The following is a 20,865-nucleotide window of genomic DNA, read 5'->3' as shown; positions in this document are numbered from 1 at the left end:
CACAGCTGTGATTTCTTAATATTTTTCTCAAGCTTTTGTAGTGGTGCTTTTCAAGCTTTTTGTAGGTCTTGCATTTTTGTTCTTAAACCAGGCCAAGCTGAACTTTTTTACTGAAAGAAAATCCAGCTAAAAGAATGCGGTGTGATCGATGAATGTTTTTCTTTTCAATGCTCTTTAAAGATGCATTTAGATAGGCCTAAACAAAAAATCTAAATCAAGGGATCTAATAGTAAATATACCTTCAAAAATAATTGATTAAAAAAGAAAACTGTTCCTTTTGTTGCCACATTAAGGCATTTGAATGAGGACATATTCTTACACCACAGATTGGTTCGCTGAATTCGGGATCCTTTGTCTGATAGGACGCGGGTTCGAATCCCAGTGTACCCAATTCTTCAGTTTGGGACGGGGGTCAGTGGCGTGACTGGGGAAGGTAAACAGGAAGGGTATGCGAAAGTACATAATGGCTGGCCCCCAGCCCCCCATTGCACTTCCTGGCTGAAGGGCCAAGAAACGGAGATCAGCACCACCGGTAGGGACTGTAAAGTCTAATGCCGTATCCTTTACCTTTTTTTTACCAACACCATAAAAACGAGGAGCCAATAAAAAAGCCAAAGGTTCTCATTAACAAGGATAATTTTCTAATAAATAGTTTTATTTACCACTTAGTAATATTACCTCGTGATATTTTTTTTTTTTTTAGTTATTTGTTCATTTACTTATTTATTGTTTATATTAGTAATATTACTTACTTCCTAATAATATATATTTGTATATTAGTAATTTACTAACTTCCTCATAATATAACAATAACAGTAAGAATAAGTAAATACTTTGATCTTATAAAATGAAAGCACACTTTCGAGCATGTTGACTAAAGAGTTAAAGCTTTCAGGAAGGAAAATAACAACAAGAATAACAGTAAGAATAAGTAAATATTTTGATCTTACAAAATGAAAGCACACTTTCGAGCATGCTGACTAAAGAGTTAAAGCTTTAAGGAAGGAAAATAACAGTAAGAATAAGTAAATACTTTGATCTTATGAAATGAAAGCACACTTTCGAGCATGCTGACTAAAGAGTTAAAGCTTTAAGGAAGGAAAATAACAATAAGAATAACAGTAAGAATAAGTAAATACTTTGATCTTACAAAATGAAAGCACACTTTCGAGCATGCTGACTAAAGAGTTAAAGCTTTAAGGAAGGAAAATAACAATAAGAATAACATTAAGAATAAGTAAATACTTTGATCTTATAAAATGAAAGCACACTTTCGAGCATGCTGACTAAAGAGTTAAAGCTTTAAGGAAGGAAAATAACAATAAGAATAACATTAAGAATAAGTAAATACTTTGATCTTACAAAATGAAAGCACACTTTCGAGCATGCTGACTAAAGAGTTAAAGCTTTAAGAAAGGAAAATAACAGTAAGAATAATTAAATACTTTGATCTTATAAAATGAAAGCACACTTTCGAGCATGCTGACTAAAGAGTTAAAGCTTTAAGGAAGGAAAATAACAATAAGAATAACAGTAAGAATAAGTAAATACTTTGATCTTATAAAATGAAAGCACACTTTCGAGCATGCTGACTAAAGAGTTAAAGCTTTAAGAAAGGAAAATAAAAATAAGAATAAGTAAATACTTTGATCTTATAAAATGAAAGCACACTTTCGAGCATGCTGACTAAAGAGTTAAAGCTTTAAGGAAGGAAAATAACAATAAGAATAACATTAAGAATAAGTAAATACTTTGATCTTATAAAATGAAAGCATACTTTCGAGCATGCTGACTAAAGAGTTAAGCTTTAAGAAAGGAAAATAACAGTAAGAATAAGTAAATACTTTGATCTTATAAAATGAAAGCATACTTTCGAGCATGCTGACTAAAGAGTTAAAGCTTTAAAGAAGGAAAATAACAATAAGAATAACAGTAAGAATAAGTAAATACTTTGATCTTACAAAATGAAAGCACACTTTCGAGCATGCTGACTAAAGAGCTAAAGCTTTAAGGAAGGAAAATAACAGTAAGAATAAGTAAATACTTTGATCTTATAAAATGAAAGCACACTTTCGAGCATGCTGACTAAAGAGTTAAAGCTTTAAGGAAGGAAAATAACAATAAGAATAACATTAAGAATAAGTAAATACTTTGATCTTACAAATTGAAAGCACATTTTCGAGCATGCTGACTAAAGAGTTAAAGCTTTAAGAAAGGAAAATAACAGTAAGAATAAGTAAATACTTTGATCTTATGAAATGAAAGCACACTTTCGAGCATGCTGACTAAAGAGTTAAAGCTTTAAGAAAGGAAAATAACAGTAAGAATAAGTAAATACTTTGATCTTATAAAATGAAAGCACACTTTCGAGCATGCTGACTAAAGAGTTAAAGCTTTAAGGAAGGAAAATAACATTAAGAATAAGTAAATACTTTGATCTTACAAATTGAAAGCACATTTTCGAGCATGCTGACTAAAGAGTTAAAGCTTTAAGAAAGGAAAATAACAGTAAGAATAAGTAAATACTTTGATCTTATGAAATGAAAGCACACTTTCGAGCATGCTGACTAAAGAGTTAAAGCTTTAAGAAAGGAAAATAACAGTAAGAATAAGTAAATACTTTGATCTTATAAAATGAAAGCACATTTTCGAGCATGCTGACTAAAGAGTTAAAGCTTTAAGAAAGGAAAATAACAGTAAGAATAAGTAAATACTTTGATCTTATGAAATGAAAGCACACTTTCGAGCATGCTGACTAAAGAGTTAAAGCTTTAAGAAAGGAAAATAACAGTAAGAATAAGTAAATACTTTGATCTTACAAAATGAAAGCACACTTTCGAGCATGCTGACTAAAGAGTTAAAGCTTTAAGGAAGGAAAGTAACAGTAAGAATAAGTAAATACTTTGATCTTATAAAATGAAAGCACACTTTCGAGCATGCTGACTAAAGAGTTAAAGCTTTAAGGAAGGAAAATAACAATAAGAATAACAGTAAGAATAAGTAAATACTTTGATCTTACAAATTGAAAACACATTTTCGAGCATGCTGACTAAAGAGTTAAAGCTTTAAGAAAGGAAAATAACAGTAAGAATAAGTAAATACTTTGATCTTATGAAATGAAAGCACACTTTCGAGCATGCTGACTAAAGAGTTAAAGCTTTAAGGAAGGAAAATAACAATAAGAATAACATTAAGAATAAGTAAATACTTTGATCTTACAAAATGAAAGCAAACTTTCGAGCATGCTGACTAAAGAGTTAAAGCTTTAAGAAAGGAAAATAACAGTAAGAATAAGTAAATACTTTAATCTTATAAAATGAAAGCACACTTTCGAGCATGCTGACTAAAGAGTTAAAGCTTTAAGAAAGGAAAATAACAGTAAGAATAAGTAAATACTTTGATCTTATAAAATGAAAGCATACTTTCGAGCATGCTGACTAAAGAGTTAAAGCTTTAAAGAAGGAAAATAACAATAAGAATAACAGTAAGAATAAGTAAATACTTTGATCTTACAAAATGAAAGCACACTTTCGAGCATGCTGACTAAAGAGTTAAAGCTTTAAGAAAGGAAAATAACAGTAAGAATAAGTAAATACTTTGATCTTATAAAATGAAAGCACACTTTCGAGCATGCTGACTAAAGAGTTAAAGCTTTAAGGAAGGAAAATAACAATAAGAATAACAGTAAGAATAAGTAAATACTTTGATCTTACAAATTGAAAGCACACTTTCGAGCATGCTGACTAAAGAGTTAAAGCTTTAAGGAAGGAAAATAACAGTAAGAATAAGTAAATACTTTGATCTTATGAAATGAAAGCACACTTTCGAGCATGCTGACTAAAGAGTTAAAGCTTTAAGGAAGGAAAATAACAATAAGAATAACATTAAGAATAAGTAAATACTTTGATCTTATAAAATGAAAGCACACTTTCGAGCATGCTGACTAAAGAGTTAAAGCTTTAAGGAAGGAAAATAACAATAAGAATAACATTAAGAATAAGTAAATACTTTGATCTTATAAAATGAAAGCACACTTTCGAGCATGCTGACTAAAGAGTTAAAGCTTTAAGGAAGGAAAATAACAATAAGAATAACATTAAGAATAAGTAAATACTTTGATCTTACAAAATGAAAGCACACTTTCGAGCATGCTGACTAAAGAGTTAAAGCTTTAAGGAAGGAAAATAACAATAAGAATAACATTAAGAATAAGTAAATACTTTGATCTTATAAAATGAAAGCACACTTTCGAGCATGCTGACTAAAGAGTTAAAGCTTTAAGGAAGGAAAATAACAATAAGAATAACATTAAGAATAAGTAAATACTTTGATCTTATAAAATGAAAGCACACTTTCGAGCATGCTGACTAAAGAGTTAAAGCTTTAAGGAAGGAAAATAACAATAAGAATAACAGTAAGAATAAGTAAATACTTTGATCTTACAAAATGAAAGCACACTTTCGAGCATGCTGACTAAAGAGTTAAAGCTTTAAGGAAGGAAAATAACAATAAGAATAACATTAAGAATAAGTAAATACTTTGATCTTATAAAATGAAAGCACACTTTCGAGCATGCTGACTAAAGAGTTAAAGCTTTAAGGAAGGAAAATAACAATAAGAATAACATTAAGAATAAGTAAATACTTTGATCTTATAAAATGAAAGCACACTTTCGAGCATGCTGACTAAAGAGTTAAAGCTTTAAGGAAGGAAAATAACAATAAGAATAACAGTAAGAATAAGTAAATACTTTGATCTTACAAAATGAAAGCACACTTTCGAGCATGCTGACTAAAGAGTTAAAGCTTTAAGGAAGGAAAATAACAATAAGAATAACATTAAGAATAAGTAAATACTTTGATCTTATAAAATGAAAGCACACTTTCGAGCATGCTGACTAAAGAGTTAAAGCTTTAAGGAAGGAAAATAACAATAAGAATAACATTAAGAATAAGTAAATACTTTGATCTTACAAAATGAAAGCACACTTTCGAGCATGCTGACTAAAGAGTTAAAGCTTTAAGAAAGGAAAATAACAGTAAGAATAAGTAAATACTTTGATCTTATAAAATGAAAGCACACTTTCGAGCATGCTGACTAAAGAGTTAAAGCTTTAAGAAAGGAAAATACTTATGTCAGGATGAAAAAAAAAGCAAAAAACAGTTATGACAACAAATATTGCTTATCATAACAAACAACTACAAACAAGAGTACATAAATGTTTCTGATTAAACAAGAAAACATTTGTGAATTGTTATAAATAATTATAATTTATTTATTGCTTTTTTATTTTATATACAGAGTGATAAAGAAAAAGAAAGAGGGAGAGATTTCTGATTTTGATTTATATATAAATAAAATCAAACATATTTTACATGCGTGTCCTATTATGCATTACTACATTTCTCATCCAACTGCCAAGAAACACAAGAAGTTGTTGAGTATTGACTAAAGATTTAAAGCTTTAAGAAATGAAAATACCTATGTCAGGATGAAAAAAACAAAAAACAGTTATGACAACAAATATTGCTTATTATAACAAACAACTACAAAAAAGATTGCATAAATATTTCTGATTAAACAATAAAGATTTGTGAACTGTTATAAATAATTATAATTTATTTATTGCGTTTTATTTTGTATACAGTGATAAAGAAAAAGAGGGAGAGATATCTGATTTTGATTTATATATATAAATAAAATCAAACATATTTTACATGTGTGTCCTATTATGCATCACTACATTTCTCATCCAACTGCCAAGAAACTCAAGAAGTTGTTGAGTATACACTTGTGAAGCTTTTGTATTAAATTCCCCACCTCCTAGGCCCCCTTAATGCTTTTTGCGCTGAATTAGAAACCCCCTGAACACAAGTACTTGGCACTTGCTTTTACTCATTTTATCCACATTTTATGGACATCAATTATCCAACAACACCCTATGGAAAAGTTAATCCTAAACCTAACCTAATATTTCAAATACTTTTAAATTCAGAAATAGGATTATTATTTTGCATGTTTCAGAGCACTTTGAAAAAAACTTACTTTTTTTTTTTTTGGGGGGGGGGGGGGGGGTCAACGACTTGAATTGTTAGGAGTGACCTTTTCAAATACTGTTGAATTTAAATATACAATCATCACAAGGAAATTTCCCAAAGGGGGGGGGGGGTCCTTGATTTTTTTTTTTTTTTTTTTATCATGATATTGCAGCAAAACATACTGGCTAAGCTAGTTTTAATACAAAATACAAGAAATTATATACTTACAGGACTAACTAGCAGCTTTGAACAGTAGAAACAAACACATCTAATAATCTTGATTGTCTTTGTTAAGAAACCAACATGAAAGACAGGTTTTGCAAGCTCAATGTGGCCAAAATGCCCAGGACAGTTGACATAGTCACTGGCACATGTAAGACAGCGACTAGTCCTCTCAATAACTCCCTGTCGTGGGTCCATCAGACCATTCAATTTTGGTTTCCCACCTACAAAGACATTATTAACTAGTTTGCCTCAAACTATGATATTCCTTGGCAATAATTTTCATAGATAAAATAGGAAGACATGATTACATGTCAAACGACAATTAAAAACCAGAGGAAAAACGTGTATACTAATTATTTGGCTTCATGTCCATGCACCATTACCAATGAAAAAAGTAGACTATACTAAAAAATACAATAACTGCCATTGCGCAAAATTTTAAAAAAATTTTGTATATTATTTTTTTGGTTTCCTGTTGTTAATTTCTTGCACTATCAGCTGTTTAGTCAAGTTTTTCTGTTTTTAAGTTGGTATAGACTTTGTAGAGTGAAGCTGAAAATCACTAATTTAATTAATCCATAATAACATTTAGTTCCATCCATAATCTACACAGCATGCACTTTGTGTACACCGAATTTATTAAGATATTTCTATAAGATAAGGGACTTCTAATTTCTCAGAGTAAAACTTTTCTAAAATGAAGCAAAGAGCAATGTTGAAATGAGCACAAATTACTGTAAATATTGGAAGATAGCAGACTGCCAACCCATCATCTTTATGCCAAAGTTATTTTGCTCTGAACAGGATTAAGCCCAAAACAAATAAACTGATCATTTGAAACTTTAGAGGGCCTATTCTAAAAAAAATATACTAATGATAATTTCTCCTTTATCATTTTTTAAACATTTATTTATTTGAACTGAAAATTGCTATAACTGTGTTGAAATGGCATTCTTGGTTGCTAAACTGAGCAACTCATGTAAATATTCAACTGCACTTCCCTTATCTGCAGTCTATTATAAAGTAATACATGAAAGACAAAAACAAGCCAAATTTCTAAATTTAAACAATTTAGCAAGTTAATTTTTTATTTATTTATTAATACCAAATACGGTAAGCTTTCAAGCTTGTCGCAAAAAACATAATAAATAGAAATTTTGACAATACTGACAACATAATACACACATACAAATCAATGAAAATAACTACAACAAAGACTGACAAATAATACTATATATTATTTAAAAATAATTTACTTTGAAAATTTGTTTCTGCTAATTTTGTTTTGAATCTGTTAGAAATATTTTAGGTGGAAGGTCATTCCATGGCTTCCACACCCTGCTGTAAAATGAATGTTGGTCTATTTTCCTTTTTGAAAGTGATGGGTACAATTTATGTGGGTGATAACAGGTCCTGTTAGTGTCATTAAATGTGAAGAACTGTGATGTACTTATATTATCAATGCCTTTGATTATACAGAATGTATTATAAATATAATTCCTTTGATTATATTTTCATACGGCAAATGTTTCAAATAAGGTACAAGCTTAGCTGCTCTTTGCTGTATTTTTTCAACCCTTGCTTCTTTTTTTTTTTTTTTTTTATTCAATGGATACTGACGAATGGATACTGACCATACTGACGAATTATATTCGAGTATAGGTCGAACTGTTGATTTATAAATGGCAATGAATGAACGGAGATTAAACTTACGGAAATTCCGTCTACGAGATAATAGCTGATAGTTTGCCTTATGAGTTACTTCAGAAACATGTCTGTCAAACCTAAGACTAGAATCAAAATGAACACCAAGGTCACGGACATTTTCAACAGGTAAGATTGAATGTCCAGTAAGATGGTATTGGTAACTTTGTTCTACTTTGCCGAAGTAATGGACAACCCTACACTTATTTTCGTTGACAAACATGGAGTTAACATTACACCAATTGTACACTGCATCCAAGTCTTTTTGAAGCAACGAAGCTTCATCTGAATTTTTCAAGGAGCGGTAGAGCTTTACATCATCTGCGAACATTTTAACTGTGGAATGGTGGACAACAAGAGGCAAGTCATTGATGAAAAGGCAGAAAAGTACTGGACCAAGGCAACTACCGTGTGGAACGCCACTTAAAACCATCTCAGCAGAGGACAAAGCATCATTTACGATCCCTTTCTGCGTCCTGCCTGTTAGATAATCACCAATCCAATTCAACGTTCTGGCACCAAGGTGATAAACCTCACACTTTTGAAGTAAAAGAGGAATGAAAATTTTATCGAACGCCTTAGAAAAATCTATATAAATGCAATCAAACATAAGACCTTCATCTGCCATCCTATGGAAGTCAGTAATTACTTCCAAAAGTTGTGTATTACATGAACGTTTTTTACGGAAGCCGTGTTGAGATGGATGCCAAAGAAGATTTGATTCAAAATAATTTTGTATTCTCTTGACAATTAGCTTTTTTCATAATTCTGGAAAAAATTGAAGGGTTTGATATTGGTCTATAGTTTTTAAATTGTTTTTTTGTGCCACTTTTATACAGGGATTTAACTATTGCTTTTTTCCATGCCAAAGGGCAAGTACCAGACGCCAGACACAGATTATACAAATATGTCAGTGGTTCAGTGAGTACTATTGCAAGCTCTCGGATCATATGGTTTGAAAATTCATGAATATCTGGTGATTTATTTGTGTCAAGATACTTCAGGACCTCAAAAACTTGTTGATCATCGAAGTCAGAATCATCAAAATCTATTGTGAAATCGGTAGAAAAAATAGGATCAATAGGAGTTTCACGGTGAGGTCGTGTAAAAACAGATGAGAAAAGTTTATTAAAATGTTCAGCTTTTTCATTATCATTGTCTATATTTTTCTGTGTTTCAGGGTCAGTGAATGAAGTTGAGGATGGGGACTGTGAAGTCTGGTTTTTTCTTATATATTTCCAAAACCTTTTAGGGCAACTTTGAGCAGATGCAATGACACAAGATTCAAGTGCCTCACGATTTGACCGAAGAAGCCTAGTTGCTCTATTTCTTGCTCTTTTATATCTTATCCATGACTCAGTGCTTCTTATTTTAATATGCTCACGCCACCGATAATTTTTTTCGCTAATAGCTTGTAGAATTTCTCGAGGAAGACTTTGCCTATTTTTATAGAGCTGACTATAAACTATAGTCAGAATAAACTTGTCTTGACCCACTACCAAAGCTTCATGAATCAGCTCAAATACCTCATTAACATTGTATTTATTTTCCCTCATCTGTTCAGTGATACATAATGACAAAATGAAATTTTGGAAAGACTCATAATCACCTTTAGTGTAATTATACTTAAGGGTCTGTTTTTGAGGAGTAGAATCATCACCTGAAGATTTTAACGACAGTTTAAGAACAGTGTGATCACTTTTTCCTAATGGAGGTAGAATTTCAATATTTCTATCATCGTCAGGAGATTTTGTTATTACCAAGTCAAGGATAGAAGGAGTCGAATCATCCCGAAATCGTGTAGGCTCCTGAATATGTTGGCATAGGTATGTGTCCTGCAATTTTTGAATGAAAAGATGCACAAATGATTGATTAGAAGGCGATGTTATTTGATTTTTTTCAATCAATGGAAGGTAGGTTAAAATCACCCACAACTAATATCCTTGAACTAACTGTTGAAACATTGTGAAGATACTGTAATAAATTTGCATTATTATTTGCAGATAGCTCATTAACACTAGGACTTCTATACACTGCAACAATTCTAATACTATTTGTAGACCTAGGAAATTTTACATCAACCACTAAACATTCATTAATACTCAGAGCTAAAGGATCATTTACTTCTGTGTACTTAAGCAACGAATGAACATAAACAAAATTCCACGTCTATAGTTAGTGTTCACTAATAAAGTATAACCTTCAACCTGTTGAAAATATGCTTCTGGATGTACACAATTCTTAGGCATAGATTCAGTAGCAGCAACAACATAAGACTTATGCACTGACATCAATGACTGTAATTCTTCAACTTCATTTGATAAAGTATCTGCATTGGTGTAGAGTACAAGGAAATTATTTTTCCATAACTCCTTCCCTAGGGATTTGCAAGCAATTTTCACTTCGAAAAGAGCCTATCTTTACAAGTTCTAGACCACCCTTTCCTTCTCTACCCGTTCTGCTTTAGATTTGATCAGTTTTTTTCTAAAGATCAATGAGATACAGACGAATATAAAGTATGCTTCAAGCAACAGATGAAAAAAACAAAAAATAGTAACATCTGCACTTACAGAGGGTGGAAAACTCCCCCAAAGTTGGTTTGAAGGACTTCTTCCAGGTTTTCCACATCATGACTAATTTTTTGAGATCCTGGACATTCACTCAAAGAAAAAACTCCTTCATACTTCTGGCAAACTTTCGCTATAGGACCCATAAAAAGCCTTAGAAATCCAAGCAATGGTACAATTCAGCAATTTCTTTTAGACAAGGTATATCAGTTACATTCCTAATACCATTTTCCCCCTCCCAACACAAATTTTCTATAAATTTTAGATTCTGAAATGCGAAGAATAACTGCAGATTTGTACAAGTATGAGGTGGGAAATATTCAAAAATGTTACATAGTAAAAGTCATAAGTGGTGAAATTTTCTACACAAATGCAAATTGAAAATGTTAAAATCCCTCTTTAAGAAACCTTAAGATTGTTCCAAGCTATAATTTAAAATAACACTTCCCCAATCATGAAAAAAAAACACACAAAACAAATGATTGTTTACTGTAATTACCTTCCATAGTCTCTGAATATTTAATGCCCCCTTCAGTGACAGACATCCTCTTTATTTCATCAGGGCTCAAAATGCCAAATTGAACCCTTTTTACAGGGCGAATTGGGGCCTTTGAGTCCAGGCCCAAGAAAGCCATTTTGGCTTATAAGTTCCAAGGCTATAAACCTGAAAAACAAATAAAAAATAATCAAAATAGTTGAAACCCATAAGCAATACAAGCAATGGAAATTAAATCCCAGCTTTAACTCCAAAGGAATCCAATCATCCAACCATAAACATTTTTGTAAGCTTTCTTTCCTGGAAGTTGCAAAAGCAAAGGGCGTATCACCATAATTTATCATCATATAGCTGCTACCATAACCTATAAGCAGTTTCTTAATTTGACTTTGTTGTAGCTTAGTGTAATGTTTTGAAAACTTCAATTTAAAAATTCATTCTTCTTGTTTGTGATGGAGAGAATCCATAAAAATATGCCAATAATAATAATTATCATTTAATATATTATTGGTGAAAAATACAAATAATCAATAAATGAATATTAATAATTAAATGTATTATTAATTTAATTAATAATTGACTGTGAATAGTTAATAATGATTAAATAAAGATAAAAACTTGTAACAAAAATGTGAAACTCGTGTTATTTTCACTTAGAAAGCTGTATGCAACTACTAATTTAAGAATATAATTAGAAAGTTTTCAAATTATTCATTTCATTTTTCAATTCTAATGAATAAGGTTGTTTAGCATTAATCCCATTGAAGTTGAAACATATCTGCTTTTATTGTCTTAAATGAAAAAGAGAAATACATTGTTGAATAAGTTAAACCCTTTTCTTAGTCAGTTTGCTTACCCTTTGCTGGTGAGGGGTGTGTGTGGTTGAATTAGAAAGAAATAGATTTTTAAGTAATTAATTTTTATACATGTCCTAGTCTTCTCACCCCTAAGAATGTTTGACGACTTTTCTGTAAAAAAAGAAATAGCAGTAGCCTACATAAAAAATATGAACACACTTGCCACTAGAAAAAGAAATGTAAATATCCTACTAAGGGGAAAAGCAGTGTCCAACTATGAAAGTTGCATATCTTGAAGATACTACAGTGTCAGTACTTGAAAAAAAAAGTAGCAATAAAAATGTTTGGATTAGTTCTCATTGACACTGATAGAAAAATTGTTCAGCAATTTCTGCAATTATGTTATTTCTACTGATATTTTCAGCATCAGAAACATTTTCAATGAGAAACCAAGCTAAACCAAAAATGCAACAATATCTAGCATTGGCATCAGCTTTTAAAAATGGGAAGGAATATGACCATTTTAATATTATTAGGAAAACTAAGCAAATAAACAGAAAAATGCTGAGAATCAGAATAAGTTTGTCATCATACAGCAACAACAAAATAAAAAACAATCTTTGTCTCCAAGAAATGGATGCTTCAAACATTGTTCTGTTCAAGCTTTCCATTGGCAATCATAACATATTTGGTATATGGTTTTGCTTGCAGTAAAATAAATAAATTATACACAAACATTTCTTTTGTTATCAGTAGAAAATTATTCTAGTTATCAAACAATTGATTAGAAACTGCTGGTGAACCTGCAAGATTAAAATCCCTTAAACTGTGAAAATCAGGTGAGCAGGGATCAATGCTTCCCTTGCTGAGTTAGCTCTGAAGGTAACAACCTGCTTTTATTGCAGAGAATTGAAAACTGAAAAATATTGACATTACCTATCTTGCCTGTAGTTCAAAATGCAGCCCAAAACAAACAATAGAAGATAAACATTTTCTAGATAAATATCCAAAACAAAATAAAATAGAAGATATAGTTACAAGTAAGCTGAGCCAGTCCCATAGTGACAGTAGTAAGAAGTTTTGAAGAGATAGAGATATACATTTATTAAGAAAAGAAAACAAACGCTATTCGCCATTTGCCTGCCAAGAAAGGCAATAGCCTAAGCTTGTAGGGGCAAGCAAGGTTATCACCCTCAGCTAATTAAAATCACATTCATATCACGCTACTCAATACAAAAGAAACTCAACTGATGAAGGAAGAAAGGAAAAAAGAGAAAGAGGAAAAAGACAAGAAGAAGACATAAAAAATAATAACAGAAAAAAATTAACAGCAAGTAAATTAGGGAAATGCCTTGAATAGAATGACAACCTGGAATGGGCCTTACATCAAAATTATTCACGAGATAAAAGAAACTTCTTCACCCGTGACTTGAAAGCCGGAAGACTAGGCACATTTTTCACACCCTTGGGCAAAGTATTCCAAACATGGGGACCATAATGGCAAATCACAAAAGATGCCCGAGTAGTACTCCTAAACTCATGAGTTAAGTTATCAGCTTTTCTTGTATTATGATCATGACAGTCTCTATTAAAAGTAAAAAGATTTTCAAAAGCAGGGGTGAGCAGGCAATTCAAAATTTGCCCAAGAAAACCGCAACTTGGTAATCACGAATTTGGGATACATCCATTAACTTATTCTTTTTAAAATGCTCATGAGCAGGAACATCATCAGAATCATAAAATTCCAATAATAGTTTTACAGCTCTATTCTGAAGTTACAGCTCTATTCTGAAGTGACATGAGAAAAATTATTTGAGAGGACAGAGAAAGGCAGAAACGTCAGCTCAACATCCCAGCCGGCCAAAGAAAACGGACGCAACTAGGAATATTATATACAAACATTGATTCTTTAGTGCCAAAACTCTCAGAACTAAAAGTGTTACTTTATGAAAAGGATGTAGACGTTTTCTGTGTTTGTGAGGCGTGTCCTAAGAACTCATTGACCAAATTGGATGACGCACATATTCAAATCCCTGGATACTTACTCCTGAGCAACCTAGATAGTAACCTGTGTTGAAGAGGAGTGGCTATCTACACTAGGCTTGGAATCAAGGTAGATAAAATTGATTTTTCTATTTCTCAACCTACTAATGCTTGGGTGGAACATGTATTGGTTAGACTTCTAATTGGATTCGAAACTGTGAATATTGGTGTGCTTCACTGTAGCCCATCAGCTCCAAACCAACTAGTATCTCACCAAGCAGTTTCTAACCTAATACAGATGTTATGTAATCAAAATTCATCACTTGTGCTTTATGGTGATTTTAATATGCCAGAAGTTCGTTGGTTTGAAGGTATTGGGTACTGACCCGCTAATAAACCCTCCTACACAACCACCCAAACCCTTGCTGACAACTTCCTAACTCAGATAATAATGCAACCCACTAGATTTAGACATTCACAACAACCATCATTACTAGACCTCCTTATTACAAATGACCCTGAGAGGATTACTTCCACTTGTTACCTTCAAGCTATTGGTGCAAGTGACCACATATGCATAATGAATGACGTTAATATTAACCATAGTTGTGATGATAAACTTAAGAGAACTTTTACCAATTATGCTTTGATCCATGAAGAACTAGCTAATATAAATTGGGATGAGGGATTATCAGATGAGACAGACATTGAATCTAGTTGGAATCGTTTTAAGTCTACTTTACTAGGTGCATGTAGGAAGCATACAAAGGTTTATTGGTCAGATAAACCAAAGACTCTTCCATACCTTCCCAGGAATATTAAGAAAATTATCAGAAAGAAAAATAGAGCATGGAATAAATACCTAAAATGCAAGTGTGACAACCATCACAACAAATACACCATACTCTGAAACAAGCTGAGAAACATGACAAGAAAAGTTATCCAAGACCATGAAGAATCTATTGCAAATGAGTCAAAGAAAAAACCAAAAAAATTCTGGCGTTATGTTTAAGCCAACAACCCTTCACGTCGATGCACCAACAGGCTAAAAAAATCAGATGGCTCCAGTACTACTGACCTGAAAGAAATTGCTGATTGCATGAATGTCAGCTTTTGCACAAACTTCACCTCTAAGCCCCCTGACATTACACTCCCAACCATACCTCCTGTAACAGTACATAACCCAATGTCTCCTGTAATCATTACTCAAGAAGATGTATTTAAAATACTAAGAAGTTTAAACTCCAACAAAGCTGCTGGACCTGATAATCTCCACCCTCGGCTTTTGATAGAATCTGCTGCTCACATTTCCCTCCCCCTTGCCAGAATATTCAACATGTCCCTGGCCAAAAAGTCAGTACCATATGACTGGAGAACAGCAAATATTATACCAATTTTTAAGAAAGGTGACAAGGATAACCCAGGAAATTATCAACCAATAAGCCTAACCTCAGCCATTTGCAAGATCATGGAAGGTATCATTAACCATGCTCTAATAAATTATTTAGAAGAAAATACACTTATTAGCAACAGACAACATTGATTTTGCAGGGGCAGGTCAATCAACACCAACTTTATTCAGTCATATGATCATGCAACTAAAATTTTGGATAGGGGTAAACTGGTTGACATTATCTTACTCAACCAAGCCAAAGCCTTTGACAAAGTTGAACACTCATAGCTGTTGCTGAAGCTTAAAGTTGCTGAATCACGGATGTGATTGATTGGAGCATTCCTAACTGGTAGATCTCAATGTGTCATGATCTACACTGATAATGGCAATCCAGTTTTCTCCTCCACTTCCCCGGTTATAAGCAGCATCCCACAGGGAGCCATCCTTGGGCCAACATTGTTCAGCATATATATTAACGACTGTACAACTTATCTATGCAACTTTTTAACATTATATGCTGATGACTGTAAGCTCATTGGGCCTGCTGAAACTGAAGAAGAAAGAGCCTGCATTCAGCTGGACCTCAACAGGCTATCCTCCTGGTCATCAACTTGGGCCCTACAATTCAATGCAACAAAATGCAAGGTACTGCACTTAGGGCACAATAACCCCCACCATCCCTACCATATAGGGTGTGATCAGTTGGAAGCAGTTGCCAATGAGAGAGACTTAGGCGTCATTGTGGACAAAGATTTAAAATTCCACAGCCACACTCAGGCTCAGGTTGCAAAAGCTAATCAAGCTCTTGGACTCATTAAGCACTCTTTTGTAACCAGAAAGTCATGTGTGGTTACAAAACTTTATAAATCCCTTGTCTGTCCCCACCTTGAGTTTGGCTTGACTTTAGCCTTTCCCCAAAATAAAATGGATACAAGAGCCCTTGAAAGTGTCCAAAGGAGAGCAACCAAACTGGTCCGTGGCTTAAATAATGTTCCTTACCAGGATCACCTAGGATATCTGAGACTTCCAACCCTCACGTATCAAAGATATAGAGGAGATGTGATCATGGCACGCAAAATTTTCAAATGTGGTCACCTGAACCAGATCTTCACCCCATTCCCTGGCTAACAATTCAAGAGGTCACAGTCTTAAGCTTCACCTGCCTGGATGTCGGAGAAGGGAACAACGTAGCTTCTTTTCCATTTGGGTGGTCCCCCTCTGGAATAGCCTATCCAAGTCTGCCATCTAAGCTTGAGACTCCCCACTCCTTCAAGGCTGGAGTCGACAGGGACTGGGAGAGGGCTGAGTGGAGGCTGGACTGGGAAGCTAAGCCAACATAATTACATCACTCACCACCAGCAAGAACTACAGGAGGATCTACCACCTTATCTCACTGGCAAATGCAATTTAAGGTATTAACAAAGTCAGAACTTTTCTTCTCTAAACACCTGAAGACCTTTCAAGAAAGCATTATGGTAGCATCTGCATCTGGTAACCAACTAATGGTTACCAGAGCAGATAACTAATGTCTGCTCTGGATTTCATTTCTGTATAAGGACCAATATTAAACACATATCTGTAACTCTTTCATACCAGTGTTGTTGGTTATCTTGTCATATTCTAATACTTTTCAACTTCTATGTTAACTAATTACCCACCCTTCTTTCAAATCTTATTACCCTTTACGCTGATGACTCAAAACTAGTTGGAAAAGTGGCTACTCCCTCTGACCAGCAATCAATTCAAACAGATCTTGATAGTCTAGAAAGATGGGCTAACATGTGGCTTCTGACTTTCAATGTTGACAAATGCCATGTAATTCATTTTGGCAAAAATAACAAGCATTATAAGTATTTCCTTCAAGACAACTTCCTTTCTGCTGTTTCCAATGAAAGAGATCTTGGGGTTATTGTAGATTACCAATTAAAGTTTAGCAGCCATGCTAAGTCTGTTTCATCTTCTGCAAATAAAACCCTTGGTATCATAAAAAGAATCATCTCCAGCCAACACCTTAGAGTTCTTATGAAGTTATATAAGGCGCTTGTACGTCCACGCCTGGAGGTTGGAGTGTCATTGGCAGCCCCTTTCTTCAAAAAAGATAGGAAGTTGCTTGAGGATGTCCAGCGTTGTGCCACTAAGATGGTTACCAACATGAATAAATTTCCATACAAAGAAAGACTACATTGTTTGAAGCTGCCAACACTGACATACCAACGGAAAAGGGGTGACATTATTTTAACCAAAAAAATCCTCTCTAAAAATACCCTTCCCGGTCTCTTTGCACAGCCCTTGCATTCTAGTACTAGAGGACATTCTTTGAAGCTCTCCATGCAGCGTTCCACAAGTAGACATAGAAGCCACTTCTTCAGCCAAAGAATCATCAATATGTGGAACCAGCTCTCTGAAGAAACAGTTTCTGCTACTTCAATTGACATGTTCAAGTCCCACCTTAATAGGGAATGGCTCTGCCAGGAGTTCCTTTACAATTGGGAAGCTGCAGAGTCCTCCACAAGAGTCTAATCTAACAGCCACAATCTACACCAAACGAATTCTTTTTTTTTCTCATGGAGCATCACAAGGATGGATAATCCTTATATTGCTCCAAGCTGTGATTTAAGGTAAGGTAAAATATGACTGAATATCCTTCACAAGCATTTACTTACAGCAAGAATGCAGTGCATTGGTGATCAGATATGTGAGTTTCTTTGCACATAGGAACATTCTGTTGGGGATTTTACCAGGGAGCATTGCATGGAAGGTTGCAACAATATGGTCTGAAGAGTTAGCAGACATGGAACTCTAAACCATCTGAAGTGCCCATATTAACTCAGCTTTATAAGCAGAATCATGCTCACAAAACATGTTTGTACCAACTAATGATTTATCCTTGATTGTTTCATCAACTCAAGATTGTCTGGTCAGGTGAAGCTGTAGTGGATGAAGTTGAGCAATAACTGCAGTTTTGTTTTCTGTAGATTGCGGAATTTTGTTTTAGCTGAACAACCCCCAGCTGTGCAACCAAGATTTTCAAGCAGTTTGCAAACTCTGGTCAAAGTACTAGTTATTCCCAGTCTTGCACCATTCACCAATCTTTCTACTGCTGCAATCTCTCTTGGCAAGCCAAGAACTATTAAACTTGGTAGGCCCCATACTTAATTACCAAGCATCACCTACAAAATAGCATCCCAAGATTGAAAGACCATCAAAATAAAAATGTGGATATGTCCAAAACTGGCCTGTATTTGCATCAGCCTTTTAAATAGCATTCAGCCAGGAAATGCATAAGTGACAAGAACCCCAGCCTCATAAAGCAGAGACTACTAGCCTATATACTGATCACTAAATATTTGCATAATAGAGGTGGGGTAAAGTGTTTGGACAGTTTGAAGTTAGAAAATAATTTTTAATTTGTAATGTGCAGAATATTTGTACCTAACACATTTTGCACACAGACTTGCTATATTTTACCCCCACCCCTAATGTACAAAGATATAGACCTAACCTAAATTTGTTTTGTAAAACATTATATTTTCCTTATATTTTGTGATAGCCTAGGCCATTTCATTAAGATTGAGAATCAAACAAACAGGTTCTAAATAGATGAAGCACTTGAGTGTTAAGCACATAATACACAAGTACCCCTAAAATAGCAAGCTTACTAATAGCCTATCACACCTAGGCTAAAAGCACTTGACTTCACTTTACCTTTTTTCTCTCCCCCTAATGAGAAAATATATAGGCTAGCTCAAATAATATATTTTGAGGTGTAAAGCAAAATGAAGTACTTTTTTTACTTACATACTACTTAGGAATCTTTGAAATTATTTCCACAATAGGCTATTAGCCTACAGTTTTCTCTTCTTAAAATTTAGTATAAAAGCCAAGGTACGCTATGACTTGAAATCCTGTTGAAATAATCAAAAAGTAATGTTTGATTGTAAATTCAAAAAGTGGAATATATGAAAGACAGAAAGCATTAAATAAAGTAGGCCTTTTTTGTTAAAATTCAGATAGGCCAAGGCTAGGAAGCCTAGGCTATATAAACCTGATATTAATACAATTTTCTAAGCACTATGAACAAGGAAATGACAGTGCAAGCATCTTGACAACATCTTCCCAGTATAAGCCTATATTTAAATTCATTCCTGAAAGTTTACTTTCCTTAACTAGCCTACTCTTAAGATAGGCTAGCTGCAATCCCCTAATTAGAACTTTGCCATGTTTTCTTTTCTGCTACCCCATTGGGACTTGTTTCCAGCAAATCTATTAGCCTAGCATAGGCATTATAACTAAGTCTAGCCTATATGTTTAAGGAAACACACATAACTCAGGTTTATATAGGCTAGAACTCAACCAATTAAGCAAATTAAAAGCTAACCTATTAAATTTAGTATTGAATAATTCTGGCAATTTTTTATGTCAAGACTCACCACTGAGTAGACTTAATTCTCAATTCTAAACCAAACAATAGCAACAGTTTAACTAAAACGTTTTGTAATATTTCGTCAATTCTTCTTAATGCTTTACTGTGTTTGAGAATAGTGGTGCGTTCATTGTTTTCTCGACTAGATGGCAGTTTGTAGAAGACATAAGAGTTCAGAACAACAGAAATAGAACAAGGATTCATCCTAGAACAAAGACTTTCCAAGACGTAAATGTTCATCTGATGAATCCTTCCTCCAGGAAAAATGGCTGATCTTACCTCTTACCCCGCCCACACAAGATTTTTTCAGGTGCCCTCTTTCCCTATTTTTTTTTTTTCAGAACAAATTTGTCAATTTTCGCCACCTTTGTCACATAGGCCCCCCAAGATTTTACTCATTGGCACCCTTGTCACATTGGGCCTTCCCCAATATTTTGCTCTAGATCTATCCGTGATGAGAACCTCCCCCCTCCAAGGTGTCAGCACGCAGTGCTGACGCCTTGGGACTTTGAGTCTTAATTTAGCTTGTGTCAATATTTGTTGGCACACTGGAGGATTTTGTTCGTACATTCTTTATATCCCCCCTCCAAACTCAAAACCCTAGCTTCACTCCTGAAAGAAGCGAACATATGAGAGTACCTTCGGACACTCTATTGTGGACAGGCATAGAATTGGAAGAAGGATTTAGATGTTTGACTACTTGTGATCTATTTGGTAAGGCGACAACCTTCACCAGGAAACAGTGAATACCAAATTCAGTGACAAGCTTCTCAACTAGTGTCTTATGGTCAACAAGGCCATCTGTTTTTTGGGGATTGACCAAAATTGAACTTAGCCAAATATTATACTTTTCAAGAGTTTTTCCAACGTAGTTGATAAGATGAACAAAGTAAAAAGGAAGTTGAAGTGGAAAATAGGTTCTCAAATTACCTCAGGTCAGTAAAAGGTATGATTTGTCTCTTTATCCAATCTGAAAGGAATGTTTCGTATCGTTTCAAGAATACAAGAGTCAGAAGGCAAAAACCTTCAAAAACACTTTCTATTTTATTTTTGAAGGTGTTTCTGAAACCCAGATTCCATATTTGTAGAAATTGCCCTGACTTGGTAATTACAATGAAAAGGACAGACAATGGCTTTGAAAGGAAATCATGGAAGGCACTAATGAGAGGAAATCGGATATCCAAAAAGCAGAAAATTGTTTTTCTTAGTTGCCCAATTCTTCTTTTAATCTCTAAAGGG

The 20,865-nt window shown here is 33.7% G+C and overlaps 1 protein-coding gene across 2 annotated transcripts in view; it reads right to left on the bottom strand.

Moving 5' to 3' along the window:
- LOC136038575 (DNA-directed RNA polymerase II subunit RPB1-like) overlaps positions 1–20,865 on the bottom strand; it is an 89,492-nt gene that overhangs the window by 51,254 nt on the left and 17,373 nt on the right. Inside the window, exons 1-3 of one of the 2 annotated variants that reach the window (XM_065721755.1) lie at positions 19,634–19,748; positions 11,034–11,198; positions 6,267–6,484 (exon numbers count right to left, since the gene is read on the bottom strand). In XM_065721755.1, the coding sequence (XP_065577827.1) occupies positions 6,267–6,484; positions 11,034–11,169 (354 nt within the window). In that variant the 5' untranslated portion in view covers positions 11,170–11,198; positions 19,634–19,748. Of the gene's footprint in view, positions 1–6,266; positions 6,485–11,033; positions 11,199–19,633; positions 19,749–20,865 lie in introns of those variants that run through there. The other variant, XM_065721754.1, reaches the window with a different exon arrangement.

This window comes from Artemia franciscana, chromosome 18 (assembly GCF_032884065.1).
Source record: "Artemia franciscana chromosome 18, ASM3288406v1, whole genome shotgun sequence".
Lineage (NCBI taxonomy): Eukaryota > Metazoa > Arthropoda > Branchiopoda > Anostraca > Artemiidae > Artemia > Artemia franciscana.
Note: the sequence above shows the minus strand (reverse complement) of the source record. Positions and strands in the feature narration are given on the sequence as shown.